General features: G+C 37.3%; 1 protein-coding gene across 4 annotated transcripts in view; it reads left to right on the plus strand.

Moving 5' to 3' along the window:
* ctbp2l (C-terminal binding protein 2, like) overlaps positions 1-25,126 on the plus strand; it is a 144,295-nt gene that overhangs the window by 74,800 nt on the left and 44,369 nt on the right. For all 4 annotated transcript variants that reach the window (XM_028476132.1, XM_028476131.1, XM_028476133.1 and 1 more), the window contains one exon: positions 3,419-3,619. In XM_028476132.1, coding sequence (XP_028331933.1) covers positions 3,562-3,619 — 58 coding nt within the window. In that variant the 5' untranslated portion in view covers positions 3,419-3,561. The remainder of the gene's footprint in view (positions 1-3,418; positions 3,620-25,126) is intronic.

The following is a 25,126-nucleotide window of genomic DNA, read 5'->3' on the forward strand; positions in this document are numbered from 1 at the left end:
AATCAAGGACCAAATATCCATCTTATTGAAAAGATGGATCAGAATTAAGTTAAAACAAGATCGAAAACCGTCACCAAGGACCAAATCTCCTCTTTGCCAGATATTGGCAGTTATCTGGATCACTGATCACCTGATCATAGTACCATTTTAAAAGCTCCTACAAAATGTCTATCCCCATTAATAACTATACAGTAGGTCCAAATATATGGGCAGTCCCAGTGTTTTTAAAGAAACACCATGAAATGCACAATCCGGATCCATCCGCTCCAGATGAAACTCAGTGGAGTGATTAAGGAACCAACCCGAGAATAATGTGTTAAGCCGGGTTTCATAATTTCATAAATTTCATAAAGATTGGTCAATTACGAACGGAGATGACATTTTGAAATTTCACGAATGATGAGAGATAGGCTGTGTTCGAAATGTCACACTCCGTACATGACAAACTCGATATAAACCATTGACGTGCAGTCAGGGTAGGCAAGGTAGGCAGTGCCTACCCAAGGGTGAACTGATATTTTAATTATTTGTTTTAATTATAATAAAATTATAAATTATTTATTTTTCTATTTCTGATAGCCTACAGTACCTATAAGGTTGAAAGTGTCAGCATTTTGTGCTTTTCATAAGCCAAATGACTAAACGTCGCTATTTCCTGGTACGGCAGAGACGCTGCACAGTCTCACTCCGCTGTAAGGCAGGAGGAGGGGCCAGGAGGAGGCCACACCCTATCCCGAAAGCACATTGCTGCGTGTTTTTATGTGTTTGCGCATGCGCAGTCAGTTCCCCAAGATGAAAACCATTTACGTAAAACGTAAGATTGCCACGCTGCCTTTGGACGTAACCATGCCACCTTTGAAAGTTCTGAAAGCGTTTTAAGTGAGAAAGTGACCAAGTAGAATATCAACATGTGCTCATTTGATCCATAAAACTCGTGGAAACACATTGTATTACCACATTTCTGAGATTTTCGAAAGCCCGCCATTATGCTACTGACAAAACTTACATTCAAAACAAGAGCCTTATTTACAAAAGAGTTCAAGAAAAAATCCTGAATGGGAGACAAGAAGAGATGCTTTTGTTTTGAAAAAGGGCAATTTGATTTTTGGCTTGAAGCCGCGTAAGGCCTATCTTTGGCTGAAATTCTGTCAAAATCTGTTTAGCACTTTTGACGCAGTCCTGCTAACAGTCAAAACACATATTTAAATAAATGCTGTTGAAAATATTACTTCCTTTGCTGAGGAAATAATAATTAAGGTTATGACAGTGTGGTAAAAATAGATCAATACGTCAATAGTTATAATCTTTGCTAAAATAAATGTATTAATGAAACAATTTAGTTATTAAGTAATTAATTAATTTTTAATCCCTAAGAGGAGAGTTCTTATCGTTATAATATGATTGATTTCATGATTTCAGTAGTTTTATTACCTATGCATTTCATCAGCTCCATCATGTCATCTTTACGCTGTAATTCTGTCTACTGGAGACTTTCTGTGTTGACTGCACATCAATATTTTTGTGATGTCAGCACTTTGAGAGGAAAAGCCCCTCTGGCTCCCGTCCTGGACCAGCACACTAAACAATTTTGAGTGAGTCGACAATAAACTGCAGTTATATTCCTGACTTTTTTTTTTCTTTCAAATTCTCCTAAATGCTGACGCTGGCTTTTCAGGTTGGACAATAAATGGATACTTAAGTTTTTCTCTCCTGGACAAGGGTGCTGCTGTATTAATAATTGTCTGCATGTCTGACATTGACACGAGTCTGAGTCTCATTACTGCTGATTGTTCAAACTCACTGCAAATCTTTTCAAAAATGAACAGTTTGAGCCCATTTTTGTCTATTTTTACCCTTTTTCTGCAACTACTCCAAACTTGCCATATTTTAACTTATTTTCATTACTTTTTCTTGCCATATTTTTGCTCCTTTTAATGCCTTTTTGCTGCATTACTCCCATTTCTGCCACTTCATCAAATTTGAATGCCGTTGTTTCACGTTTTTTCCACTTATAAGACATTTTCGGCACTTATAAACCTTTTTCACCACTTTTCCCACCTAATGTCACATAATTGACCCATTATTGTCACTTTTAACCTCTTTTGAACAAATTTCATGCTTATTTTTTGCCAATTTAACCAGTTTCAACTAATTGTTCCTCCTTTTTATGACACTTTTAAGCCAATATTGACACTGAACCCCTTCCACCTCTTGTCCTACCCAAGGTCACATATGTTGATCCATTATTGTCACTTGTAAGCTCTTTTCTTCATATTTCATGCTTATTTTTTGGCAATTTACCCACATTCATGATTTGTCATGCCCATTACTTGCCACTTTAAACTAATTGGTATTACTTTTTAAATTACATTATCAAAAAACCCCTCCCCCCATTTCTGCCACTTTTAAGCCAATATTGACACTTTGAACCCTTTTTACCACTTTTTCTGTCCGTTTTTTGGCCACTCTTAATTTGCAACTTTTGTCCGATATCTGTGGTTTTGAAGTTCTAATTTCACCATTTTTGGTCACTTTTAACCCATTTTATTTCTGATTAAAACAAGGATTTACATCTTTAAGATGACTTTATACAATGGCGCAATTAATACTAAACTTCCTGGATAACAGTGGATATTATTCACATCAGAAAATAAATCATTTTATTAACTTCATGGATTGTCCCCAAAAAGCTCTCCCCTTTATTCCCCCTTATAGATGGCCCTGTCTCCACATGACTGTTCTTCACTGTGTATGGGATGTTTCATATACAAACTGGCCTTTACATATAGCTTTTAACCACCCTCTATTGGCCCTAATATGTCATTACACTACAATCTACTTAGTGTTCCATCTGTCAGATTATAAATTCCCCTTTACACGTTGTATACATTTCATCCCCATTTTTTATTTCCACTTCCTGTTTCTGCTTTATTTGATGTCCCTCATGGTAAAAACACTGAAAAGGTAGAGTGCTTTTTTTCTTATCTTCTTCTTCTTTTTTTTTAATGCTGCTGCACTCTGTATGAGATTCAATGAGTGACAACTTAGCCGGGGCCCCAGCGTGAGTGTTTGTCAAGGATAGAAAACACTATTTAAATGGAACAAAAGTGGAGCTTTTAGAGCACACGGAGGCTTTTTTTCCGAGTTGTTAAAGCAAGTTGAAGACTTTGTCGCCGACATTATCCGAACGCTCGTGTGCCAGAGTGTCTGCTGCTTGATTCACTCATTTTCTGTGTATCTGTTGCCTGTGGCTTCCCGCGCTCTTTGTGAAACATGTGACTCGGGTGACTTTGTTGTCAAGGACTCCTTCAAGCTTTCCCATGTGAGGAGAGTTTTGGTTTTTTTCTACTTCTGTATTAACAGTGGGTTTTTTATTTGTGTGTTTTACCTGGTTTCTCTGTGTTTTTTTTTCTTCCAGGTGTATGTGCCGAGGCGGTATGCCCCGGGGAATAGTGCTGACTGTGCACTAGGAGTCTGAACCCTGTCCGTATTTTGGCGAAGGAGGAGAGATTCCTCGCCGAGCTGAGCCGAGCCGTGCCGTCCCTTCCTGTGCTTCACGCCATGTCCCTGACTGACAAACACAAAGTAAAGAGACAGAGGCTGGATCGGATCTGTGAAGGTAACACCACAACAAGAACTTGTCCATTAAACCTCAGATTCTCTTGAGATGATTTGGTAAAATAAGTTTGTTGATTAATGGGTGGATTTTGCAACTAAAGGTGGTGAGGAAACATTAGTTCATTAGTTTTGTTCTGCTTCTCCGTCGTCTTCTTGTTCTTTTTCTTCTTCTTCTTCCTCTGCAGTTTTATGACTCATAAACCTACTGAGTGGTCCCATTTAAAGTTTATTACCTAGATTGTAGAAACAATTCAATACATTTTAAAGACGCTGACTATAGTCAACATGAGCTGTAATTTCTTTTGCCCTTTAAAATGTTGGCCTGGACATTTTTGCTTCTTTTCCTTTGTCAATACGTCTGTCTAAATCTCCATCGAGGTTTTATGAGACGAAACTGTCCTCTTCCTGCTTCCTTTTTTTCTATAAAAACGAATAAACGCTGTTCCCTGCTTTGCTTTCTTTTATTCACTCCCCCCTGTCGTTGCCGCGCTCAGTGAACAGTTTGTGACGTGATCGTGAATAAACGCCACAATTTGCACTGTAAGATGCAACTTATTAACTTTCAGAAAGTGAAACTGAAGCCAAAATCTTACAATTGGACAAATTTAAGAGGAAATACAATGCTTAACTGGAAGTGCTTTAAACGGTTTAAGTTCATTGGAAATTATAAACATAAAACAAGTGTTTTTCAACCTTGGGGTAGTAATTGATATAGAATTATGTTTTTGATTATTATTATTATTACTCTTTTCAAATTAAAACCACAAATAACTCTATTCTAAACTTTCTTTTTCTCAAATAAATGTTTAAAAAAAAAAAATTCTGTATAAAAATATCAGAGCTGGTGCATCTTGTAACACGATATAACAAACATGATCAAAAACTAATTCTAGAAAGAATTCACCAGAAATGTGTGATATCAAAACGAGGTCCCGGCCCCAAAAAAAAAGGTTAGGAACCACTGGGGTGTAAACCAACAAAAAAAATTGTTATTGCAAAATAATGTAGTCTTTTCTTGCCACAGTTTAAAGCTTCTCATGCTCAAGCCAAAACAACTCTTCTGTACATGGCATTGTTTTGTGTGCTGTGATTGCTGTAATTTCCTCCTGGCAGGTGGCACATGTCAGATACTACAGTCGTTGGTGTATGAGCAGCAGTGATGTGCTGGATATAAATGAGATTATAGCCGTGGCCCTGGCCTTTTTATGCGCTCAAGGTTTGTTTTTATTGGTCTGAGTGTGAGTGTCTGCTGCTCACGGGTGAATCTGAATTTGAGTTGAACGATGGAATGGTTTCCACGCTGTCAGGAAGCAGTCAGCTTTTACATTGGTTAGTAAAGAATGTTTTAGTGGATTATTAGGACGTGTATGCTGCATAATGTAGAAACCACCTGATGTCCACATTGCTACAGTGTGCATTTCCATGTATAAATTAAATAAACGCACAGTATGTAGATTATAAGGCACCAACAATATCCTAGCAATAGGTGACAGGTAGTGACAATATTTATTTATTTTTGGGAACATTTTGTCAAATAATTTGAGGATTCAGCAGGATTTTGGAAAAAAATGGTTTTCAGTCAACAATTTGAGAGTAAAAAGGACTTCCATCGTGTTCTACAAGCATGGGAAAACTGCCAAACCCTTCAAATATTGAAGAGTTTCATTGAATTTGTCACAAAGTCAAAAGTGCCAATGTCAAAGTTCTATACTTCCAAATAAATTTTATGGTGTTTTTATTCATTTATTTATATTGCCAAAAAAAAAGTTTCTGTGGAAATGTTCCAGATATTTTACCCCCCTTTGCAACCCTTATACATCAACAATTAAATTATTTGGTAATTTACACAATGATTCATGTTTTCTCAGCCATTTTTACTTTCCTCTGCGGGCCAGATTTGGCCCCCCATACATCGTCCCGGTGGGCCGGGCCGGTCCGGTCCGCTACGTGTTTTCTTTTTGGTTTTTTTTAACAGAGATTGGAAGCAGACATGGTAACAGGTGGTCAAAAATGGTCCAAAAGTGAAAAAATCGTGTCATGAAAAGAGTGAAAATTGATTAAAATGGGCCAAAAGCGGTCAAGAGTGACCAAAATATGGGCAATTAAAAAGGAACCAGGTGGTATGTAATGGCAAAGGGTAGCTTAAATGGGCAAAATGTGGCAAAAATTTGTGAAAAAGGGCAAAAATGTGCAACAAAAACAGGCAAAATGTAGGTAAAAAATGAAACGAGTGGTATATATTCGGCAAATGTATCTTATTTGGATGAAAAGTGGCCAAAAATTTTTAAGAAAGGACAAAAATTGGATAAAAATGTCAAAAAGAACTTGCAAAAATAGACAAAAAATAGGAAAAAATTGAATTCATTGGCAAAGGTCGCTAAAGTCTGAAAAAGTGTCAAAAAAAAAAAAATGGGGCAAAAGAAGTTGCAAAATAACCAAAAGAAATAGATTATACGCGTGCGTGCGTGCGTGTGTGACGCTGCTTGTCTGGTTTTTGTTTTTTCTGTATTCCTGATTTGGTTTTAAGTCAGTAAAACAAAATAACCACACTGTTTATTTGTTATTTTGATTTGGTTTTGGTTTGGTTTGGTCCGTGTTTTGGTACACGGATTCTCGATGTGTGTTTTCTCCTCACTTTCAAACAATCACCATGGCAGCCTTATCACAACCGCTACATGCAATAAACAAAGCAACCCCGTCTGGCCACAATGGCTCATAATAAATCACCAATCTATAAAGCAGTTTAATTTTATCTTCTTCTTTAACACCACAGGGCTGATTTAGTGATCTTATATGATGGCCATCTGGAGTGTGTTGGAGCAGGCGTTTGTTTTTGTACGCCTCGACATAAAGTAGCCCTGCATGAATCACAGCGACACTTGTTACATCTCAACATCTGCTTTGGTCTTTAAACTCACGACCAGTGGAGTAGACGAAACGCGATTCCCAGAGGAGCGATTGCTAAATCCAACAGCTGGATGCTTATCGTTTCTAATCGAGAGACACAGATACAGACTCACCTGTGCTGTGAAATGTGGCTGATTTAGTGAATCGCTTCTAAAGCTGGTCAATAGTGGCATTGGCTTACTTTTCAGACTGGCTGATGGGTACAGAAATGTGTTGGTATGATGGAAATGTGAGAGTGAGTGTGGGTGATTCAGTTTAGTATTTATTTTAGATTCATCGTTTATTGTCAATCAATCAATCAAAATGAGAGAGAATGAAAAAAAAAACACAACTTTTCTTTTTGATGACAAAGCTGGTGTTGGGCGTCCAATTTGACATTTCCAGTTTGCTCCACTTTGGTATACTGTTTCACAGTATACCTGTTTCACAGTATACCAAAATCCAGAGGTGTATTTTATTGATTACAAGTACTCACGTTACTGTAATTGCGTTGTTTTTATGGGTAATTTTTCAGTATACTGTATTTCTAAATCAGTCATTTTACGTTACATTTCTACACCCAACCATTTCTGAGTAAATTATATATTTTTTTGTTTTAAAATAATCAATGGACATTGTGAAACTACAAAAAATTACATAACCAGACAACAAAACAGCATTGAATGTGTGTTATTTTCTCAGTTTTACAGTTTGAGGGTTAATAAATGTAGCTATACTTCGAGCCTGAGAATTGTATTTGTTTCGAATTCAGTTCATTGGTGTTGTTTTGTTTTTTATTTAAAAAGAATTGTGCATTTTGACAAACCTTTTATTTTATACAGATTTGGTCTCTTCGTTTTTAAGTTTATACGAGATGTTTACTGTATGAAAATGGAAAAGATTCACCTCTGCCAAGATCAAGTCATTTTTGTTTCATCGGCTTGAGTAAAACTAAACCTCCCAACGTGCCAAAAATGCTCTACTGTATAGCGAATTACGGCGTTAACTGGTTTTTTTCTCTTTAAACTTCAGAAAAGCCGAACGAAGCTGCAGGCTTTAAATTTGCTACACATTCAACCACTTGTTTTATGGTGACAATTTCATAAATATGTGGGATACTTTCCCAAGACATGTACGTGCGAGTATATCCCGGTGGTTCCCAACCTTTTTCTTGACGTTTTAGGAAATTAATTTTGACCTCCTGACACGTTTCGACTGTCGACTGCCAGTCTTCTTCAGAGGCATCTGCTCATTGCTTTGATGTGTCCTTCACTTTCGCGTAATAATTCGGAAGTCAGGGATACTTGAAGACAAAAAGAACTTGCTGGAATTATGTATAATTATATTGGGCAAACAAAAGCATAAATGACGGAAACTATGACTAAAATGTTTGACAGTTTGTTCAAAAATATAAAAACTAGGCTTGAAAGAAAAGAAACTGACAAAAAAATGTAAGACTATCCAATACCAGTTGACTGAACCAAAAGTAAAAATAAAATAGATTTTGGTCAGAAGACTTAATTTGCTTTAACATAAGGTTAAACCAGGACTCGGTTTAAATGGGAGTAGAACATCTGATAATATTTTAGCTTGATGTAGCTTGGTTTGCGTTCACAATGCGCTTTTGGAATCGCTTCATAGACCCTGCTGAGTTTTCCTCCTAGGCCCCCGTTATAATCCAGACTAGCCTGAGCCGGGAAGAAACGAGCCCTGGTTACAGCTTTATTTTATTGATTTTATTTGTTTATTTGAGTGGGACAGTGTGTATTAATGTACAGCCGAAGTTGTAAATTCACCGAATTTATGCTCGTTTCCATCCATAGTCCCATCGTAGTTAAAGCGAGCCCAGACTTGTCTACATTTTTTTCCAAAACTGAAAAAAAGTTTACCAAACACTGCCACAGACTTACAGTACAACAACAAATGCAGTATGTTTGAAAAACTTGATGATAAAGCTGATCAAGCCCTTTAATTTGAGGGAAACGAGTTTAGCTTGATCTGGCCAATCAACAAACACGGAGCCAGAGAGCTTTCTTTCTTTTTATTTATTTATTTATTTATTGATGGAGATGCCCGTCAGCTCCATCAAAGCAGCTGCTCGGAGGCATCAGCTTTAATTCAGCACTATGAGAGATTGAAGGAAAGCTCTGTGTTCTTCTGTCAATCTCACTCTGCTGAGCAGATAGATTTCTATCTGTCACATAAAGAGATGGAGAGTGATCTATCTGCTCCTTTTCAAGCTCACAGCTTCATTTGACGGGAGCCAGTGGTTCATCATTCTGCTGCAACTAGGTCAAGAGGCTCCAATCAGGGACGGCGCCTTTTTCTTTTTTAATCTAAATTATTCTAAGATTGATGTTTTGCTTGTTGACTGGAAAAGATTTTACCCCTAGGTTAGATTAGAGCTGCTCTAATCTAGTCGGATAATGTTTTAATCAGCATCTCCCTTTTCTTCAAGTTGTGCTACACAACACTTTGTATTTAGAAATGGGATTCTTTAACATAGTTTTAGAAATCAAACGCAGACAAACTATTACAAGTGATGAGTATACAGTATTTGTCTTGAAAGAATGCATATTTGTGACTTCTTGCATTACAAAAACTGTTGATTTTGCCGACAGACTTTATGAGCATTGATTAAACTGTTTATTTAAATAAACAGGCTTCATGTGGAGCAGTTTGGGAAAGTAAGAAAGTTGGATTTTTGTAGTGAAATGTATTTATTTTACTTTATGAGCAGTAAGGAAGTTTGTTATTTTGTTGCTTGCTTTTGTTATGTGTCTTTTTGGAGCAATTGTTTGCATTTTTGTTGCTGTTTTGCATACTTTATTGTCATTTTGTGTATTTTTGTCATTGTCTTGTTCTATTATTGTTGATAATTTTTGTTGTCATTTTGTGTATTTTTCACTTGGGGGGGGTGGTGGTGGGGGGGGTGCACTAAGTAGTCACTGCCAAACTCTCAGCAGAGATTAGAATATTCATACTGACCTTTATTAACAATTCTTCTCTCTCATAGGCAGAAATAAAAGTTCATGTGTATCAACATGAACTTTTATTTCTGCCTATGAGAGAGAAGAAATAAAAGAACCTATTGTAGATGGTTTGCCTAGTAGTTTACCTAGGGATGTTATTTTAGTGCGTTATATGCTATTAATGAATTAATTACAGAAAAATAATGCACAAAAAAAAAAAAAAAATGTAGGTAATTGTTTTTTTTTTTTGTTTTTTTTTGGCATTCCAAACAGTGTGGAACCTTTCTCATTGCACGAGTTCCCGGTATACCAATAATACTGACGCACAGACCACAACACAAGAAACTGGAGAACTCGAGGAGAAGTCGTTGTTGTGCTTCGTGAACGTCAATTTTAATTTAGTTTAGAAAAGCGTGAATATAGAATCCGTGTACCCTTCGTTCTTTGGTTCTTCTGTTTTAAAACCAAATCAAAACAACAAATAAACAGTGTGGTTATTTTATTTTACTGACTTAAAACCAAAACAGAAATACAGAAAAAACAAAAACCAGATTAATTTTTTTATTTGAACCTCTTCTGTTTGTGTGATATTTTGATATTTACGGGGAAATTACAGCGAGAACTGAAGTCCGCTGCACCTCGTTTCCCTCCCCAGGTCCTGGATCAGGTCTCCACACACAATAGGATTTATTTCAGCAGTTTTCTGGTCCTGCTCCTGTTTTCATTCAGTCTGTGGATGTTTTATCTCCTAAAAAGCTGCTCACGTTTATGTTTTGTTTTGCTGTGTTACGATCCAAATAGTGTCCAGATAAACTGGTGACTGACTATAAACTGTGAGGCTGGTGTGAGGAACAATAGATGTTAGAACTTCTACCATTTGACACTTTTGCAAAAACAATCACACCTTTTTTGAGGGCAGTAAAATGTTTATTTTGCACGTTATAAATACCTCTAACAGCAGCCGTCAACACACACGGAAGTCGATCACAAGAAACGAGGAGCACCAGCAAATACATTACACCACCTCTGGTTTCACATATGTGCATGTTTTACGTAACATCCATTTTTTGGTTTTGATTTTGTTTCAATTCACCAGTAATGTGACTTATGCGTTGCTTATTTTTATGTCCGGACCAGGAGCAAAAGTCCGCCCAGTCACCAGTTTATCTGGATATTATTTGGACCGTAACACTGTTTGGGAAAGTTGGCAGATATTCACAATCACAGACTTCCAGCATCAGTAAGTCTTTAACGAAACATCATCGACACACAAATTACACCTCTGCCATCAGTGTGAGGTGGACAACATGATACAAGATCATTTTTATATCAAACGCAGCAGAATAAAAGTCTGTCTGTTGGTCGTTCTATGTGTTGAGATAAAAACATGAAGCTCTCGTCTTAGTTTCTCCGTAAATATCCAAATATCACACAAACAGAACCAGATTCATTCCCAAAACAGAAAAACGCTGCTTGTTTGGTTTTTGGTTTTTCTGTTTTTCTCTTTCTGGTTTTGCATCAGTTTTTTCTATTCTTTAATTTGGTTTTGAAACAAAATAACCAAAGAACAAACGGGTACACGGATTATATAGCTTACTTAAATTTCAGTTTGTGCTTTGTGAACAATGCAATCATAATATTCTGTATTCATTTTGCACATTTCTGTTAGCACTCAGTGATGTAGATAATAACCACAAGCTTGTTGTTTAGGCTCATTCATTTCTTCATTGATTCAGTCATTTACGAAAATCCATTTAAATTGGAAAAACGTTGATCCTAGTGTCAAATTGTGCGATTAATTTAGAAAAATTAAGATTAATTCATGACAAACTTTCTAATTAATTAATTAGATTTTTTTTTAATCGAGTCCTACCACGAGTGTCAACATTAACCTTCATTTCTGACAATGTTGTAAATAGTTTCCCTAGTAGTTTAACTAAACTTTATTATTTCCATCATTCTTGTTGAGGTAAAGCAAAACAATATTTTGCTGTTTCTGACCATCCCTCCCCTCCCCTCCTCCCCCCGCCTCTCTAACTCAGCTGCACACCCCTCGTCTCTCCAAAAACCAAGCGGGCTGCCTCCTCTCCCGTCTGTCTGGTCCATCTGTGAGGCAGTATGGGCCACTGGCTTAATAATAACAGGCCGGCCAAGTGTGGTTCTAAGGACGAAGCAGTGATAGAAAGAACCAAGCAGTTAAAAAAAGAAGACGACAAAACTAATCAACTGCTTACATCAGTTCGTCTGTGAGAGGCCATGGTCGTGTAGCTACATAACATACTGAAATACAAGTAAAAAGTAGCTCAGTGAAATAGTACTCAAAATAAAGATAGTTACTCGTTACTTTCAATAATAAATCTTGCCACGTTTCCCTTGCGTACAGTAAACATCTCATGTAGAAACTTCAAAAGGAAGAGACCTAATCTTTATTTTTATTTTCCTCAAAGGCTCCAGTATGAAATAAAAGGTTTATCAAAATGTACAATTTTTTTCAAAATAAAATGACACCACTCAATGAAATTCTAAATAGTACAGCTACCTTTACAACTCTAAAAAACTGAGAAAATAACCTCCATTCAATGCTGTTTTGGCGCCGTGCATTACGTTTAATCTGATTGGTCGGCTATGATGTGATGTCATTTAATTGTTTATTTTTCTAGTTTCAAAATGTCCTTTGATCATTTTAAAACAAAAAATAATAATTTACTCAGTCACGGTTGGATTTAGAAATGTAACAAATGACTTTTCTTCTTTTAAAATGTAATTAAGTCAGGGTTGGGGTTAATTATGATTGTAATTGCCTTATTGTTAATTAATTACAATTATGACGTAATTATAATTCTAATCGTAATTGAAAAATCTGTTGTTGTTGTTGTTGTAATCGTAATTGAATTGTAATTGAGTTCAGAAAATTGACTTTGTAATTGTAATTGGAATGCAAATTCTATAAAAACTGTCGGTTACAATGTAATTAAACGCAGAACTGTGAAACCGTGTTATAGTTCTGTGGCTTATACACATATACAATAAACAATTATTAGAATATGTTTCATATCAACTTTTCCCACCACCTGTTTGTTCTCTTGAGAGTCATTTTACTTTTTAAAAATTGAAATCTAGAGATATACTGATAGAAAAAAGGCTCCGACGCCCACACCAAAAATATCAATGTCAATATTTTAATTGATTAGGAAGCCTAACAAGGTAACCAAGAGATTAAAACTAATTAGATTATAGATTAAAAAAAAATGTTCTTTATTTTACAGATGTTTTAAGACATGGGTCAAATTGACGCGTTATTTTAAGAGATGCTAACAGAAAGCTCACACAGGAGGAAGGATATGTTCTATGGGCTTATTTATTCATGGCTCAATAATTGTGATTGATTGGAATTTAACTTTATTAATTGAAAATGTAATTGTAATTGATTTCAAGTGGAAAATAATAGGTTTATTTTAATTGTAATGACAAAAAATGCTGATAAACGTAATCGTAATTGAGTTGTAATTGCGCTTGGATAATTGAAGATGTAATTGTAATTTTAAAATGTAATTAAAACTGAAGTACAAGTAAAATTTTTGATTTAGAAAAAAAGTACAATTACCCATTAAAGCGACTGAATTACTGAATAAAAGTCAAAGGACAGTGTTTTAAAATCATTTTTACACACTATGAGTTTTCTTTTCTCCTGATTCGCTTGGATGCAGAGCGAGAAAAAGGCCCGGAGGCTTGTTAAAACTTTAATACACTGTACAATCACAATAATTGAGTAGAAATTTCCAAGTTCCTCCAGTCCCTGGTTTTAATTTATGAACTCACTATGAAAGTTTAATGGATCAGCAGCCGTTGTAGAGCTACAGCTATCTAAATCATTCTGCAGTTACCGCCGCCTTGCCAAGTCGTGCCATTAGCGTCCCGTGCCCTAGAAAGACGTCCAGATTTGCTCCACGCGCCGCGCCTGCTCACCACATTGTTCCTAGAGGTCTTTAAAAGGAGATTGGCTGGAAGACTACAAGCTCGACTTCTGGCATCAGATTCCATCTCTTCCTCCAAAAAAATATCCAGAGTGCATATTCAAGCGCAACCCGGGACTTTTCTTGTATTGTATTATTCATGTTAGCAAATACATGATCCCCCCCCCCCCCATTCCACGAGGAGTGTAGCAGAGCTTGCTCACCTAATTATGGAGCAGCTCTCCGGAGAGGCACGTCAACGAATGTAGGCAAGATTAATTTGGTACCCCGGCTTCTTCCTGCTTATGAATTATGGGAAATGCAGATATTTGGTTGGGGTGATACGACGCGCCTTATTCTGCAGCAAGAGGCAGAACGTACTTCAGATGTTTATTATTGTTATTAATATTTTGTCAAGAAGCGTGGATGTGAGTGACACACAGCCCTGGAAGAAGCTTATTAAAAGAAGTTATTGTCTGCTATCGCTGTAGAGATACAGAAAAGCAGTGATTAATGGTTTGACCAAGAAGAGAGAAATCACAGCAATGCCTCACTTGGAATATAGGAAACCATCCCTAAACTGTGCTTCATCTTGGACTTCACCAGGCCAGCTTTATTTATTAATCTTCTCCCATTCTGATGCTCTGTAGTTTTTCTGTGTTTCATCACATTTGCGTCACGTAGGGTTGGAGATTAACAAGCAACTGGTTACCTATGGGGAGAGATTTGTCCTAAAATATTCACAAATGTATCCACAATTTTAACATTTCTTGTTTTGGATTTGTCACATGCGTAATTTGTGAATTTTTTAAAGAGCACATGTTAACATCTAAAAAACACACGTGAAAATTAACAAAAACATGTGAAAGTCTAAAAAAAAAAAAAAAAAAAAAAATGTTAAAAACACATGTGAAAACCTTAAAAACGTGTAGAAATTTAAAAATGTGAAAATCTAAAAAAAAAAAAAACACGTGAAAATCTGAAAAAGACGTGAAAATGTAAAAAACACATGTGAAAATGTAAAAAAACGTGAAAATGTAAAAAAAACGTGAAAATCGAAAAAACATTTGAAAATCTAAAAAACACGTGAAAATTAAAAAAAAGTGAAGATCTAAAAAAAAAATTACACGTGAAAATCTGAAAAACGTGAAAATATGAAAAAAACGTAGAAATCGAAAAAAAAAACCATGAAAATCAAAAAATAAATAAATAAATAAATAAATTAAAAAAAAATCAAAGTAAAAAAACGTGAAAATCTGAAAAACGTGGAAATTAAAAACACACGTGAAAATATGAAAAACGAGAAAAACAAAGAAAAAAAACGTGAAAATTGGAGAATAAAAAAACACGTGAAAATTGAAAAAACACATGTGAAACTTGTGGATATATTTGTGAATATTTTTGAAACAAATCTCACCCCATAGTTACCAGCATTTCCTCCTTGACATTACCATTACGGTCTTGTGCTTATTGAAAACTGTAATAATTTTAGCTCATTTCTGTCACACTGTCAGAGTTTCACCTTCAGGAGCATTGGAATGAATTCACTGCAGGCTTGCAACAAAAAAAGCGTGATCATTTCCCGCTGCCTGTTCCAAAAACAGTCAATGCACGTAGAAAGATAAACACAGGGTAGAGCTATGTAGTCGTAACTGTTCCGTCTTATCCTCTTCCCCTGCTGCTCTATCCTCAGATTGGAGGTGAAGTCAAAACTAGCCGTGGTTGTTCCTTATCAGCCTTTTTCCCATCGCACACTTATCAAAGCTTTCCTCGTCTCCTCCAGCCTCTGTTTACATTGCTTCTGTCACTTTACGTAAACACTAGCTCTTTTTTTATAGTAACATGTCAGATAGGACGGGTCTGCTCCATTACTCATCTGGTGAATGTAGCCACAAAAATCACCAAAAATCAAATCCCAAGAATTATATACAGTATATAATGTAATATCAATTAATGCTACCTTTAAAAAAAAAAACACCTTTTAATGTCAGGATTTGTAACAATATTTATTGTTTAGAATGCCCAGCACTAACACTGTGAGTTTTAAAGTATATAGCCTAAATGCATTGATATATGTAAATCACACCAGGGGCCAAAAAAATGTGATTTCCTGATCTGACGGCCACAATATGTTAACATTCAGAATAATGGCCAATCTGAGCAAAAATACAGGAAAGAACAAAGGGGTTGTGTGGTCATTTTTTCTTTTATTGTTGTGGTTTTTGTTTTGTTTTTGGTGTCTTTTTATTTTTGTGGTGGTTTGTTGTGTTTTTCTCTTAATTTTGTGTGTTTTTATTGCTTGTTTGTGTATTTATGTTGTGGTTTTGTGTGTTTTTGTTGCTTGTTTGTGTATTTATGTTGTCATCTTTGTGGGGTTTTGTTGTTTAATACATTTCTCTGTCATTTTGTAAATTTTTCTGTTATTTAAGTGTTTTTCGTTGTCATTTTGTGTATTTTTCTGTAATTTTGTATGTTTTTGGCAGTCAGTTTGTACTTTTACTGTTACAAATTTAGAATGAGGGCCACCGGTTGCCTATGACTGCTTGAAATAGACTGCAGTTGATTAAACAAAAAAGCTAAATTAGTAAAAACATTAAATTAATTGCGTCTTTCTTATAAGTTTGAAACTACAACTGGATGATGGTTAATGCACTGTGACATTATTCAGTTCCACTGGAAGAGTATTTGTCCAAGTTGTCACCCCCCTCACCCTAATTTATATACACTAATCATCAGTTCCTCACCTTGACGGCCACTGAAGGATATTTTCCTGTGACACTCAGAGTTTAGGAGTAAGTACCAGTAACACAATGGCCTGACGCTGTAATGTAACACATTCAGTGGCCTTGGCTGCGTGCACTATCTAGTTCAAGTGATGTCACAGAAGGGCAGTGGATGTAAGCAGGTTTTAGCTTGATGCTAATCCGCTTGTGGCAAACACAGTGGACGTGAGGGCTGTTGCTGCCAATAGCGGTGCAACAACCCCCAGTGGATTAGAGTGTCTCGTCCCCTCCTCCATTTTCTAGCCATTGTCCCGCATGTGTTTTTACCCCCAATTTCTTCCACTTACTCTTAACTGTAACTGTGATGCTCGTCACAATCATGATCCCTGCACTAGAGTGGAATAGATGAGCGCTCTAAAGGTGTGTTACTTCACTGGATGCATGTGTGTGTTTGTGTTTGTTGTGTCGTCATTGATTTCTTATGTTTCCAAGGTTGAATTATTTAGATAGGCAACCAGCAGGGAGCTACATGATAGCCCTGACCTGAGGGTAAATGGAGGGGAGGGGACAGCTGCTGATCAGGTAAAAAGGTACCTACGGCTTCGCCTTTTCTTCTGTCCTCTCAATTTTCTCTCTTATGATTGGGACTGAGTGTAATTGGAGACGTGAAACTAAATACCCAGCTCTATTTTCTGCTTTTAAACCTGCCCGTTCCATGTTGTCTTCCCTGATGCCTAACCCAAGTGAGCAGTCGCATTTCGGCAGCTCTGTTTGGAATGAAGGTGGAAACGACAGAGCTGCAAGTCGCTGTCACTTCTGTGGCACCGCAACAGGGTGTAGGAACTCTTTAGGAGAAGTAGGAGTTGAGTTTCACCATCACCCAGATCCAGGAGAAAAACAGACTCGTCTCCAGCAGGAGGAGCATGGACAGCAGTCAATGTCTGATCTGAGCAGTAGTTTATACCTCAGGCAAATGATGGCCAGCCAGGCCGCAGCAACACCTCTGGACTACTACCTGACTGATGCTACGCTACCTGGTCAGTCGGCTGAAGAGTCTGGCTTTTACAGGAATAACCAGCTCCTGCACAACAGATCAAGCCTTCAGTACGGACTGAGCGCTGGCGGGGGGAGGAATTACTGGGATCAAGGGCATGTTCGGGCCACACCTTCCGTCCTGGCTTCTGCTTCTACACCTATACCTGCTCCCCTGCCCCCTCCACCTCCTCCCCCGCCTCCTCCACCTCCTCCTCCCCCTCCCCTTCATGAGCTGAGCCGCTTGTACCGGGAAACTCTGGGATCTAAGATGATCTCAGACGCTCAGCGTATTGGTGGCAGATCTACTTCACCTGCTGTCTACGGGGCCCAGGCCCAGCATCCTCTTTACGCCGTGGAAGCGCCGTGTCTCTCTGGGCGTCACACTTACAACAGTATCAACAGCTTGCCCCTGGACCCACGCCAGCCTACTGCCACCAGTTCAGTGGTGGACCAAGTTTCTCAGGGAATGGACGGAGCTTTCCCTCGGGCTTATGGAGCAGTGGCCTCGCAGAGGCTTCCTTATGACCCAAACTATGACCCCAGCATGGCCATGGTGGCTGCCACAGCTGGTATGACCTCAAACATGCTTCCTCATCATCCCAGTGCTGCAGACCCGAAAAAAATGGTAGACCCTACATTCTTGGCTTTTCTTCGAGCTGAAGGTTTGGCTGAGAGTTCCATTACTCTCTTGCTGCAACATGGTTTTGACTCGCTCTCCACGCTGGGAATGATGGAAGACCATGATGTTCGATCTGTGGCCCCTAACTTGGCCCAGGCCCGTGTTCTGTCCCGCGTTGTGCTGGGTTGCAAAGCGGGGGGAACAACAGCACGTGCTCGATCCAACAGCTTCAGCCATCGCAACGACCTCTACATGCCACCGCAGGGTTTGACAATGGATCCCAGTCTGATGCAGCAGCCTCCCACCACCATTCAGACCATGTCCCCTAGAATGGGAGAGTTTCTGGGCAGGAGACCCAGCAGCGCACCATCTCAACATCTCCTGGAAACCACCACCTATCCAGGTGTTCGGCCTGTGGCAACCGGAACCTTCCCAGTTAGCCCGGGAGGGTACACTGGCGTTGCATCTCAAGGAAGAACCTTCCCCATGTACAATGCCCATACCGGTCTTACCATGTCTGCCCTCGGACAACAACCTCCACCTGCTCCTGGAACCCCTGGAGTGGCGCCAAAAACCTTTTCTGGCTCCTACTCTCCCATAGAGCTGATGAAGAGAGCCCCCAACCTTCCCCCGGCATCACCTATGGTAGCAGCAGCTAGTCCGCTCCACAGCCCACAGCTTCTACGAAAAGGGATCTCCGGTGCTTCAGAGAGCACCCACGTTCCCGTCAGTTCATCTTCTCTTCAAGCACAAAACCTTAACAACAACAAGCTGGTCGGACGCCGCACTGGTCCACCCGTCATAGTCTCAACCATGGCCACCACGCCTGACACAAGTAATGTCAAATTTACATTTTCTCAAAACTCTCTATGTGTATTCTCTGTCCTTATTCCTTCATTTTTTGGAGGGGAATTACGGTGTGATTTATGTGTCTTTTAGTCAAGATTCTCTGCATGTATGATTTTCTTATTTGGCAAAATTCATAAAGAAAATCACTCTTTTCATGCAGCAGAGTAGCATGAAAGATGTATCTGACAAGTTAAGCTGCTTTGCACTGAGAGGTTTTCTTCATATAAAAATCAGCAACTATTTATACATGTATTGCAACAGTGTTGTGTCATTTGCCAGAGGGGATCTTTTCTCATCACCAAGTTGAAGCATTTCATGTGAACAGTGCTCTTGATGTGGAGGGCAACAGTTTTTGAGTGTTTTTACATTTCTTGGATTGATTGTCAGGAGTATGTAGAAGATGCTTAATTGGCTTCTTTGCATGACTTCTTGAATTCTGTTTGTTTGTCATTGTGGTCAAAAATCTGAACAAGTTAACTTTATACATTTTTTTCCTGTATTTCTATCGATGGACTTTGGCATTTAACATTTTCTTAGTGCGTAAAGGTTTATTTACACGCTATAGAGATGCAGTCTTTCTATTTTACACTTAACTCTCTCCTAATCACAGGCTTAACCAACTGAAATCCAATTACAGTTATAGGATGTGTGCCGATGTAGGCTATAATAGGTACCTGTTTTTGTGAAAGGAAAGTCAAAGTTAAAGTTCTATTTTAGTAGACATTAAGCATTGTATTCAAGTAAAAAAAGATATCTCCAATGGTAATAAAACTGTGGACACTTGTAGCAGTTTTTGAGTTATATGAGTTTTTTCGATAAATTACCAGCTAAGAAAGTTAGTACTAATAAAGTAAATATATTCAGTGTAATCAGCCTTAATATACAGGTTTATTTGCATCAAACACAATGAAGCCATTTGTTGCCCTTAGTTTACTGGCTCATTTGCATACATTAAGGCTTTAACTAGCGTTGCGAGATGACTATTGTTGTAATTTGCGCTATATAAATAAAGTTTAATTGAATTGAATTGAACTTCTGACATGACTTGAATGAAGAAATACCGTACATGTTTTACCCTTGTTTTTTTTTTTAGCTACATAACCCCATGTCCTTAACCCATCTCTGAGCTGCTGCTGCACTTTTAAAAGACTAATTACTTTTTTTATGGAGTGGCTTTCCTCAATATGATGTCAAGACAATCAGGAGAAGGTGTGATATCAAACATGGAAGGATAATTAAATGCTTTAAGTGGTCTTTATAGTGCCTCTGGGAAATAAACATTTCTCTTCAAAGTCACAGCAGTGACTAAACCCCCCTTCCAGACAGAACCGATGACACCTTTAAGTACAAACTCATTTACATGTATCTGACATGTGTAGCTGTTTGTGAGAGAACAGGTACAGGCATGCTTTGCTGTCAATCGGGAAGCATACTTTGTAATTGTTTGTTGCTAGGCAACGCAGGTTTCAGCGGTAATCACTGATGGATGATCTTCCTATATAAAGAAAAAGGGAAAAAAGTGGAGCCCTGCACTGCATGCAGTGTTGCACTTAATCTTTTTTCTTTTTTTTTTTACTAGCTTGGGGCAGAAATAAATTAAGTAAAAACATGAAAACTCTGTCGGCCACTGGTTGAAAACCTTTCTTTTTTCTCTCTCTCCCATCTGCTGAGCATGTAGAACTCAAGAAATAAGAAATTACCTCTCCTCTTTTGTGCGGGAAGAAGCTTTTCTTGTGACACGCTAGGCCTGGGCAATTTATGGAGATAGAAGATATATCGAGATTTCTATTTTCTTGTCACTTTTAACCTCTTTTCACCATTTTTCATGCTTATTTTTGCCAATGTAACCACATTCATGTTCTGTCATGCCCATTATTTGCCAGTTTAAACCACTTGTTCCAATATTAACGCTTTGAAGCCTTTATTAAGAGCTTTTCTGTCTGTTTTTGCCCACTCTAATTTGCAACTTTTAACGTAATTCCATTTCACCACGTTTTCCACCATTTTTAGTCCCTTTTAACCCATTTTATTTCTGATTAAAACATGGTTTTACATCTTTAAGATGACAATATACTATGGCCCAAATAATGCTGAACGTCCTGGATAACAGTGGATATTATTCAGATGAATAAATAAATGTGATTATCACAGATTCATAGAACAATGGTGATGGATGGGTCCCACAAAGCGCTCCCCTTTATTCCCCTTATAGATGGCCCTGTCTCTACATGACTGTTCTTCAGTGTTCATGTCTGTGTTCAATCACCTTCAGGTACAGTGGGCGTCCCCAGTCTCTGGAACCTTTATTTTGGGGGTTAATAGGTTGTGAACCGCTGCCCTAAACAAGCCACACTACAGAACTCACTCACATGTGCTGTCCCTTATAAGAAAAAAAACCAAAAGTGGCACATATTGTACATCTGTTTGTTAATAAATGTGCATTTGTGGCATTTTACTTTAGCAAATTTAACCTGGTATGGTCTTTCTGGTAAGACTTTAATAAATTAAAAAAAAAAAATTTAAATTTAAATTGTATATTGGCAATTTGAGAAAAAATATCTAGATATAAGTTTTGATTCACATCGCCCAGCCCTGTTATTTGTTCATCATTTCATCCTGAAAATATATTTAATGCAGTGCTATGAATACTAGGGGTGTGCATTGCCATTAATGTGACTATACGATTCACAATTTGCATGTCACGGGACAATATATTCCGATATATCACAATATATCGCGATATCTGTTTGTTGATAAATGTGCATGTGTGGCATTTTACTTTAGCAAATTTAACCTGGAATTGTCTTTCTGGTAAGACTTTACTAAGTTAAAAATATTTGAATTCATATAGTTTATTGCCATTTTGAGAAAAAAATATCTAGATATGAGTTTTGATTCATATTGCCCAGCCCTATGGCACACTTGATGTTTTATATTCAATCATGCATTTTAATGAAAAGGTGACACTTTGTGAATGAATTGGAACTTCTTCCCAGTGTAAATTACACTTCGTTTTTTTAATAATACATGAAAGTGTTCATTGAGTTAGTTACATTTCAAAGCAGAGTAACAATGATATACATCAGGTGGGAGGGCCCTCGCTGTGCGTTCCTTTCCACTGGGCGCTGTATTGGTTGGCTAAAGCCATAAGTACTGTTAATAATGGCATTAAACCATTGCGTCAAGCTTAGTTGCAGCAGTTTCCCTCCAACCAGAGCAGGGAGAGGGCTTTGCACCAGTCGCTATAGCCATGGAGTTGTCCGTCAGTGGCAACCAACAGAGCAGCACAGGTGGGTAAATCTACCAGGGTCACATGAGGTTGAGTAGTCGCCCTCTAGCTAGCGATCCGATTGGCTAGTGGACCAAGTTGTGTTCGTGTTCCATGGATTTAGTAAAGTGATTGCTCGCACGTGGGTTTTCTAGTCGAGATAATCCGCTGAACATCTTCAGCTGTGCTTTTCTTGGCTGGAGACTTAGGAGGCGGAGCATGGATGAAGATGGTTGGCGGAGTGTTTGGAGGCGGGGCCTGTTGCAGCAAACAGGAAGGAGTAAATCTGACACTTGGAAATGTTTGGGATGGGTCAGTTCACCTATAATATTATAAGTCTGTTCTCAGGCACTGCTTTACAAACAGTTTGGTTGTCATATTTGTCAGTACATTGTTCTCATGGGTGGCCTAAATCTGATTTTTACTTCTGCATGTTTTTGGGAAAACATTTACAAGGATTTGTGCCTTAAGTGTTCTCAGCTGCCCACGGTTTAAACTCTGTTTCGATCTTTGACAATGATTTCAGTCTGAACTCCTGCCTACATTCATGAAAGTAATTAGAATAAAAGCAAAAACAATAGGGTCCGTCTGTCCCATTCTGGGACTTTAGACCCTAGTAATGACCGATCTGAGCATTAATACAGGAAAGAAACACATAGTTTTTATAGTAACTTTGTGTGTTTTCTGTCATTCTGTGTATGTTTGTTGTTGTTTTGCTTGTTTTAAGTCTTTTTGTGCATTTCTGTTGTGCTTTTGTGTATTTTTCCTGTAAAATGTATGTCTTTCTGAGTCATTTTGTGTATTTGTGTTGTTGTTTTTCTTGTTTGCAGTCAATTTTGTGTATTTCTTTTGTCGTTTTGTCTGTTTGCATTACTGTTGGTTTGCAGAGTAATTTTTTTGTGTTTTTCTTGTATCAACGTGTACTTTTCTGTAAATTTGTATGTTTTTTGAGTCTTTTTGTGTATTACTGTTGTCGTTCTATACATTTTTGTAGTAGTTTTGTGTGTTTCTGGAGTATTTTTTTTTTTTACCCTTGTCTTTTACTTTGTTTTTCTGTAATATTGTATTTTTTTGTATATTTCATTGTATTATTGTTTTTATTTTGTGTATTTTCAGCCATTTTACTTTGAGAGCTGCACAAAATTAGTTGACCTGGCTTAAAAAATACAGATTTAAAGAAGCAAATGCATACGTTGTTCGCCCGCTGGTGTTTTTTTATTTTTTTTCTATTTGTGGGTCTTTGTAAATGTGTGTACATCTTTGTAAAAAAGTGAGTCTATTGTTTGTTTCTATTCCCCAACATGTGAAAGCACTCTTATTTCAGTGTGAAAAAATATGAAATACAAAAAAAATGGAGGCAGACAAAAGGTTTGGTCAGAGAAGATCAACAAAAAAACAAAGCAATACATTTACTTTTCAATATTTTCATTCAACCCTACACATGTGCAGTGATGCAGTTATGAAGTCGAGAATGAAGCGTTTATTTCTTTATCGTTTCTATCAGCAGCAAACTTCTTTTACTAAAAGGTTTTTGCTGAAAGCCTATTTGACCTTGCGCACTTATTAAAAAGAAATAGGAAGCTTTAGAATAAAAGCAGCACAAGTGTTACATTCATGTAAATATAGGTAACTCCAAAGCAATTTTGGGTTGAATCTATATTAAATGAGCTGAAAGCTACAAGGTTGCGCGTGACGTTTGAAACTTTGTAGAAAATGTTTTCTTTCACCAGTGAAGTGGTAAAGGGATTGTAACTGTAATATGTTTTATATGCTCTTTAGTTGCACGCATTAAAGCCTTTAATGTTTTATTTCAAACTGGAGGACTTCTCTAATTAAATAGTCAAATTTAAAAAAATAATAATTTGGCCACTAGAGGAATTCTATAGGGATTGAGTAAATAGACAAAGAATACTTTAATTTGGTCATTTAATGTTTTTGCTTCCCTATATAGAACAATTAAAATGTTTTGAATAAGGCTAACGCAATAATTGCCATTAATTACCAAAATTAACGATTTTTTTTATTTTAATTACACAAAAACAAATTTGCTTTAGAAAGTTTCCAAAAAAAATCCAGAAAAGAATAAATATAGCTCACTTAAATTTAAGTTTGTACTTTGTGAACAATGCACAATGCAATCATAATATTCTTTATTAACTTAAATTTTGTACATTATGTTAGGACTCAGTGTTAAATAAATAACACACAATTTTGTCATTTAAGCTCCTTTATTGTTTTCATTGATTCAGTCAAATACAAAAATCTATTTAAATTGGAAAAACGTGTCCAATATTGTTAGGCGATGAATTTAATTGAGATTAATTAATTACAAAGTCTGTAATTAATTAGATATTTATCTTTTATTGTGTCCCACCACTAGTTTTAAAGCAAGATATTAAAAATGCTTACTTAATTAACTGTTTCAGTACATTTTTTTAAAAAACATACCATTTTAAAACCTTACCTATACTTTCCTTTTTTTAAATTTATTTTATTAAGTTATTTTTTTTAATGAATTGTGTATATTTCTCCTCTCTGACTCTACGATAGTCTTCTTAAACATTCATCCGTGCACAGACCACATGCAGTTTACAGTTTATCTCCAGTTTCCTGAGAACCTGGTAAATGTTACATGAACTATCTGCTGCTCCATCTCCACTCAACCTCTGTATTGTTTGTGTCCCCGGGGAAATTATGGCCATGAAAACCTATTTTTCCACTGCAGTAGTTTTATCTCTGGAAAGGGAAAGAAAAACACAACAAATACAGTGTCATTTCTCTCAGCCGACCACCCCTCTACCTTTTACTCTGCCTCTTTATTTTTTCTTCTGGTGGATTTTTCCCGAACCGTGGGGTGGCGTTTGGGGGGATTAATGGTTTCTGTGAAAGCAGCAACACTTGTGGTGGAAACGGAGCCTTCGAGCGAATGAGGAACAGCTGGTATCGCCCTGCTTGTGACAGCTTGTGTGTGTGAATGTGTGTTTGTCCTTGTGTGTGTGTGTGTGTGTGTGTGTGTGTGTGTAGACCTGATAGCAGCAGCTGACCTTACAGCATGGGTTGCAAATCCGATTCCTAGTTTGCAAATTTAAGGGTTTTTTTTTTAGTTACTCTGCACAGCTTGCTTTACTTTTATTCTTATTTCTGTTTTAAGCTGCAACGATATCCTGGAGTACCTCGATTCCAAAAAATTATTGATTAATTTT

The sequence above is a fragment of the Gouania willdenowi genome, chromosome 19 (assembly GCF_900634775.1).
Source record: "Gouania willdenowi chromosome 19, fGouWil2.1, whole genome shotgun sequence".
NCBI classification, from domain to species: Eukaryota; Metazoa; Chordata; class Actinopteri; order Blenniiformes; family Gobiesocidae; genus Gouania; species Gouania willdenowi.